The following is a 7124-nucleotide window of genomic DNA, read 5'->3' as shown; positions in this document are numbered from 1 at the left end:
GGTGTGCTCGGATTTGTCGAAGACGTGGTCCTCGACTTTTTGGTAGTCCAGGATGATGCGTCGGATCGTCGAGCGACCAGAACGGTGGGTGCCCCTTTCCATTTCAGGAAAAGCTTGAGTTTTTTTCCAATAACTTAAATGCTTAAACGGATTCCCAATCCACCCTACTGTTTGCCCTTGAGTTCGAAAGTCGCTTAACTCTCGAGATTGAATGTCGGTGTCGTTTTGCCCGCTACGCCAACCGTGATCACTCAACCGTTTGTATATCACGGATACTTTAGAGCATTCTGAATTGACGACCTTCCAATGGATTGAACTGCTTCTTTACCCCGATATTCTTCCGGTTTATCCGTTAGCACAAGCAAAGCTTCAATAGTTTCTTCCAAAATATTCCAGAGGCTTGAAAGTTAGCTATAAATTAAAATTATTTTCACAATTAATATAAAATTTAATAAACACTAAATAAAGTTATATAAATACTTAATATTAGAGAACTTACAAACGTCAGGATCCTTTGAAATGGCGATCCAAGCTTTTGTGAGAGCTAGTTCCCCATCCTCCGTCCATTGCTTGTATGGATCACGTGGCGTCATCGGCTCCCCCGATTGCTTCTGTTTGTGTTTAAGGGTCGACTTTTGGCTTGAACCGGAGGCTCGTGTCGTTTGAGTCTCCGGCACCGTCACCGGCTCTGGTTGGCTAGACCCGAACACCGGCATGGGGTTTTGGGGGCTGAGGAAGTTGGAGTACATGTTTAAGTTAGGGTCAGGAAAACGATACAGATGGCTTATGTTCGGTTGGTTTCCGGTGTTCGGTAACCATTGAATGTTACGCTCGGTTGGTTTTACGGACCATGGTATTGACCGAAAGGAGGGTAGGTTGGTTTGGGTGGTTTCTAGTATTCATTTTTGTATGTTTTTTTTAAGAAAATGTGCATTTTTGTATGAAATGGAGATGAGGTTGGAGAAGAAGAGGTATATGTATATATATTGTTTTGTTTTGTTTTGTTTAGACCGTTGTAAACGGTCACTTTATTATAATAATATTATTTCAAACCCAAACCAGGCGATAAATAACATCCCCCCCTATCGCCCCTATTATTGTCGGGGGGAGGGGGTGTTCCTCAAAATTGTCGCCCCCGTCGCCCTCAATACTCGCCCCATTACACATAGTCTAGTAACCATCTTTTTAACACACAAATCTAGAAGTATTTTTATGATACCCAAACATGATTATTTACTTATTTGCTTTTAGAAAAGCAAATAAACAACTTTGAAAAGCTCAGCCAAAGAATGCTTCACATTTGGATTTTGAGAGAAGGACTTACAACCTGCCCGCTGCGTTTCCGGCCATCTCTACCTTCGTTGACACTATGGTGGTCAACTGGTTCGATTCTCTTTTTCCTCAAATCTCAAAGCAAGTCAATGTCTCTTTGTTGCAATTGCTTCTCTTGGAACTTTGCTATATGCTTCTGATGCCGCATCATAAGCTAAAACGCTACTAGATTCAGGTTCACCAATAGCAATCCACAGGAGTACAAGACCACAAGTCAATTTCTAGTTCATTTGGTTCGAATTAAAATGTTAAATGATCACTAATTCAAACTTCATCTACATACAATATGGCGCTGGAATCGTATACAAAAGTACCGTTGGTTGGAAAGATGCCTTTTGAATTCTTATATTATTAACTAATAATAATAACACTATGAGAAAATTACCAAAATAGATGATGTGGAATTTCATGGTATTCATAGCCGGAGGCGCTAATCTTCAAAATACTCGTCTCTGATTCAGTGAGAGAGGCGATGTCTATGAGACTTGCAAACTGAAAAAATGATCTCTATTTCGGTAAAGTCTTTATCAATAATTTTTATTTGAAATTTTCCAGGTAAAGTCTTTGTCAATAATTTTTATTTGGAATTTTCCCGATAAGACTATGTGCTGTGGAGCATAATTAATTAACCAAAAGTGTTGGCATATCAATGCCACATAATGGATGGGTTTTGACTAACCAAGTTTATTATCATTTTGGTTTTATAAATATATTCCCTGAATTAAAAAGGTTTATTTTCATTGGTTGGATTTGATTGTGGTCTTACCATCTTGAAACCTTTGCTCATTACTCCACTGGTGCTCCAAGGAAATGATTATGGCTTTGGTGCTCGTGTAAATGGGATGAAATGGTTTGAAGGCCAAATAGAAGGTGAGGTGGCATGGCGTTGCGCCTTTACCTCACCACAAGACATGGTCTAACCAAATGCATTTATATTATGAAATTAAATTTATACACTAGAAAGAGAAAATGATTATTAGTGTTATGTTTGTAGCTGTCTAGTCTTGGTATGTTGGTACGCAATATGTAACTCCATCATAACATACAACTTTATAACGTTATGACAATTCAATTGTTTATCCATACGACATGGGCTATTAAAGTTGTGACTCATAATATTCAATTGATACAATCTACTTGATTATCTCATGACTTCTTGTACTCGAATTATATCTTTTCAAACAATGGTAGGTTTCACTTTAAAGTGCTAAAAGCCCACCCTCATCAAATTATTGGACGTGTTAATGCTGGTTTTGAAGACATCTTGGATTTCTACAAATTCTATTAAGAACACATAACATGCTTGACTAATGCGCCATATAGAGTTTCGTAGAAAACTCTTGGTGTTGAGACTTGAGAGTATCAAATGACCGTTTTCGAAAGTGATGTGAGTATTTTTTTCTAAAAATGAATGGTTTGTACCTTCTTACAAGACCAAATACCCCTATGTCTAGAGTTTATTTAGGGGTTTTCTAGGAACACCAAACACCCTTGTATACGTCCCGTATAGGGTCATACAGGGGACCATACCCCGCTCGTATAGACCCCCGTATAGCCATATATGCTCTGTATATGGCTATATGGTGCGTATAAGAAGGAGGGGGGGGGGGTTGGTTCTAGTATGACCATTTATTTATGACTAGTATGAAACAAACAATTATTTGTTAGTTGTTACCCAATGTCCCAATAGGTACGAAGGACCACTAGGCATCTATGTTTTTTATGGTTACTTTACAACGTGAAAACAAGAATGGGTTGCACCTTCTTTACAAGACATACCACACACATCAATTGATTTGTTAAACACATGGAAGAACAAATGGAGAGAAGAGAATGATGGGTAGTCATTTACCACCCAACTTGGGTTCAAATTGAAACAAATTAAGGTTTATAACTATATGTTGTCATGTGAAGAAATTGATATCTTCACGTACCATTCAAACAATTACAATAAAGTTACATGTAAACGGGTAATAAGCTACACTGTAACCCATTTTAAATAACAAAATCAATCATATTTAAATCAAAACTTTGGGCGTTAAGGGCCGAAAAATTAGTATGCACAAACATAGAGATAATTGATTACTTGGTATAATAATAATAAGAGGGAAGGTGCGTGGGCATCGATACCTGGTCGTGGTTTGGTTTGGTTTGGTTTGGTTTTCAGTCCAGTTGCTTGCTTTAATTCTACGATACTTTCTTCTCCTTCCTAATTAATTAGGGCTTCGTAGTTGAAAGTACCGCCGATCGAATTCCATCGCCATAGCCACTGGATTGCGTTGCTGAAGTCCTCATCTTCATCTTCCTCTTCCTGACAAATATTATTATTATCAGGATTCTATGGCGGAACCCTCATACACCAGTCTTCCTACTAGTCACTTGCCTGGTTCCGTTCCGGTATTCATCTTCTTAAATTAATTGACTATAAGTTAGCCCTAATTTACCATCACTGTAACAACTCTGCTTCGGATTGATATTCCAATTGATCGATTAGTTTAATTTGTTGCCGTATGCTGAAATTAAGTAATTAGAGACTGAAACAATACTACTTTATCAACTTCGTTTTGTCCGTCCGATCACACATATTTCAGTACTTATATACTTTATTTACTTACTGGAATCTGGATCCTTTTATCACGAACATTTGTAAATATCGCGCAGCTTAATTGTTATTTGGTCAAAATTTAAAATTTATATATAAAATTTTGAATACATATATATGTATATTTGAAAAATTACATATAAATTTCAGATTAATTGCTAGTGTGTACACCACCAGCTGACAGCTGACTAGTGCCTAGCGAGTTCTACAACACTGATTGGACTATTTGATTTACTAAATGCATCTTTATTGTTCATAAGCTATTTGAAGTCTGTATTGCTTGATTCCATTTTAGGGTTTGCTGAAGTTCCTTGCTAGTTAAGTTTGAACTGACTTGTGAAAATTCACTGTATCTTTCATTTTTTGTTGATCTAAAAACATCAACAAGTTATAAAGTAATCATGTGATTCCTTTGTTATGTTCAGGCTGTAATAACTGAAGAAAAGGCTTCCGCTATACAACATGGTATATGACTCTTTTACAATATGGTTTTCTTGCTTTTGGAAATGTAGTTGAATTCACAGCGTGCAGTTTATTTATCGATTGTTTGAATGCTCGGCAGATCCTGAAGCAAATATGCAAATCTTTCCTCCTAACAGTGGTGGTGGTGGTGGCGGCGCGCGGGGATACCAGACTCTCACAAGTCCAAGTGGTATGTTACATCATACTCTCACACTCTATGCATGTCATGAGAAAATATTTGACTGAATCATGCGGGAAGTGTAGTTATTTAACAGTCTGTATCTACTATCTACAGCATCTATTAATCTTCTAATTCTATACAACGTTCTTCTATCACCATTATTATTCTGAATCTGCCTACCACATTGCTCATCTTAAGACATCTCATTTGGTTCAACTTTATCTTTTAATGTAGTATAATTCTTAGGTACTTGTGGAAGTGGAATACCGTGTTAGTGTCTAGTGTGCATGCCTGTGAAAACCTTTTTCATAATATTTTTGTCGTATAACACGTAGGATGCTCTATTGTGCTAACATGCAAATTTTGGTTCTGAGAGGTGGCGTGTCAATTACTGACGCAGTCTCTATAGAAATCAAATTGGATATGTTGATAACAAAGAGAGGTAATTGGCAAATCGAGTTGCAAGTTGGTGAATAGTTTGTTCCACTTGTTTTCTACATCACAACTGCCTTTTGACTTTTTTGGTATCTTGATTATGCGTGCCAACATTTTAACACTTTCAGATGTCTTAAAATGTAAACACGGATTGTATTTATGTCTAAACCTGTGCAAGTTCTTAGGTTCTCTGTGGTATTGAGAGATAACTTCAAGGTTCTATATCCATACAACATGACACATATCATGCATGATGAACAAGCTACACTTTTTTGCACATGTTGGAGAGTTCTTGCAGTTTATGTCTTCGATAGATGACTTCCATGCTTTTAGTTTAGACACTACCATGTAATCTTAATATCTTTTAACCGCTTTTATATCAATGCAAGATGTTATGTTAAAAAGATGCTTAGGTACATTCATTGCTTTTAACAATAACTATTGCTAACTAGCTACATATAAAGGCCAAATAGAAGAATTTTTTCTATAGCTAAGTAACTAATCAGTAATCTTAAGTAATCAATTAATAGGCAGTGTGGTGTTTATTGTTGGATTTATTTTTATATTTTGGTTTCAACCCATATTATGATCTTGATCTTTTTCTTATTCTTAGTTTAAACGCCATTAATCTTTGTTGGGAATGTTCTTTTTGTTGTGTTATATCTACAGATGGAAATGGACCACCACCTGGCAATAACTCGAATGGAACATTCAGTGTCTCATCTTACATACAATATTTTAATGTTGACACAGATGATGTTGTCAACAGATTAACAAGTTCGCTGTATCCCACTGGTGACTTTTTCAGGAAAATCGAAGCTAACCCAGATCTGTAATGTTCCTTTTTTTCACCTTACCTGATATTATTCACAAGTTGTATTGAAAATATTGATTTTTTTTATTGTTTGTTAATGTTTATATTTAGATATGGGCTTATCTGGATCTCCACCACATTGGTATTTGTGATAGCTTCGTTTGGTAATTGTGCCACATATTTGACGAGTAGAAAAACCGATTCTAGCATTTCTTGGAGCTTTGATGTGAACTACTTCCAGGTTTCAGCAATGGCAATATATGGTTATGCTTTTATAGTTCCACTGGGATTTTACTTGTTGCTTCAGTACTTCGGTTCAAAAGTTGGCCTTATCCACTTTTGGTGCATGTGGGGATACTCTCTCTTCATTTTCATCATAAGCTCTGTAAGTATCCATCATGCTTGCGCTCTTTAACCATTTGTCATATTGTAAATATAAGTGTTTTAACAATGTACAAGGATATCTTATTATTACAACTCTAAGCAACACTTGCACATTCCAAACATGGTTATATGATTATGATTATTATATATTAAAAAAAATAGTTTCAAACATGCATAGTTTTTCCTGATACAGTTTTGGTTTGTGAACACATCCAGCTTTTATTGGTTATCCCTGTGGATTTTATCCGGTGGACCATCACACTCATCACAGGTGTTGCATCAGCTGCTTTCGTAGGATTAAACCTCAAGTCTCATGTAGAGTTGAATGACCTGACCATCGTGTTGGTTGCTGCATGTGTCTTGCAATTTGCTCTGTCTATCTTTATCAAATCATGGTTTTTTCATTAAACTTTGTATGACCGTATAAATGTAGCCTCGTTGTGAGTGAGGTGTTGATTGTGATAGGATTAGGCGTCTTAGATCGAGACTATCGTGATGTGGTTAGTGGTTAAACATACAGTTTTGGTTTGTAGAAGGAATGAAAGAACAATGTGTTTCAAATTTGTTTTGTTTTGTATTGGATTTGGATCAACACTTGGGTTTGGTTGTAAAATAGACAACATGCTTCCTTTTTTTTTGGGTGAATATGTGATTTGCAATTTGCAGGTCAAGTTTGTTTATTGAAAGAATCTTGGTTCGTGTTTTTTTTTCAACTATATATTAGCACATTGTGTGTATGAAGCTTACTAGGGCTGTAATGTATAGCGTTTGGAGTGTTTGGCGAGAAGTTTGTTTATACTTTTAAAGATCAAAGTGATTATTCCTATTTTAGACTAACCTTACATTTTAATTACATAAACGTGTCTTTGCAAATGTTTTTAGAGCGTCCACAACACATTCTCCACATGCCACAT

The 7124-nt window shown here is 36.2% G+C and overlaps 1 protein-coding gene across 2 annotated transcripts; it reads left to right on the top strand.

Annotated features, from left to right (window-relative positions):
- The first annotated feature begins 3546 nt into the window (after positions 1-3546).
- On the top strand, positions 3547-6905 carry LOC143540160 (uncharacterized). Of its 2 annotated transcripts, XM_077033299.1 has the most exons (6): positions 3547-3729; positions 4360-4399; positions 4497-4586; positions 5682-5844; positions 5938-6211; positions 6427-6905. In XM_077033299.1, the coding sequence occupies exons 1-6, from the start codon at positions 3673-3675 to the stop codon at positions 6616-6618; spliced, it is 816 nt and encodes a 271-aa protein (XP_076889414.1). In that variant the 5' UTR covers positions 3547-3672; the 3' UTR covers positions 6619-6905. The 2 variants fall into 2 exon arrangements, with proteins under 2 accessions (XP_076889414.1, XP_076889415.1); XM_077033300.1 differs by lacking the exon at positions 4497-4586 and having other exon boundaries at positions 6427-6904.
- The last annotated feature ends 219 nt before the right edge of the window (positions 6906-7124 follow it).

The sequence above is a fragment of the Bidens hawaiensis genome, unplaced genomic scaffold (genome assembly GCF_021521415.1).
Source record: "Bidens hawaiensis isolate Kalapana, Puna unplaced genomic scaffold, B.hawaiensis_p1.1 tig00012179_1, whole genome shotgun sequence".
NCBI classification, from domain to species: Eukaryota; Viridiplantae; Streptophyta; class Magnoliopsida; order Asterales; family Asteraceae; genus Bidens; species Bidens hawaiensis.
Note: the sequence above shows the minus strand (reverse complement) of the source record. Positions and strands in the feature narration are given on the sequence as shown.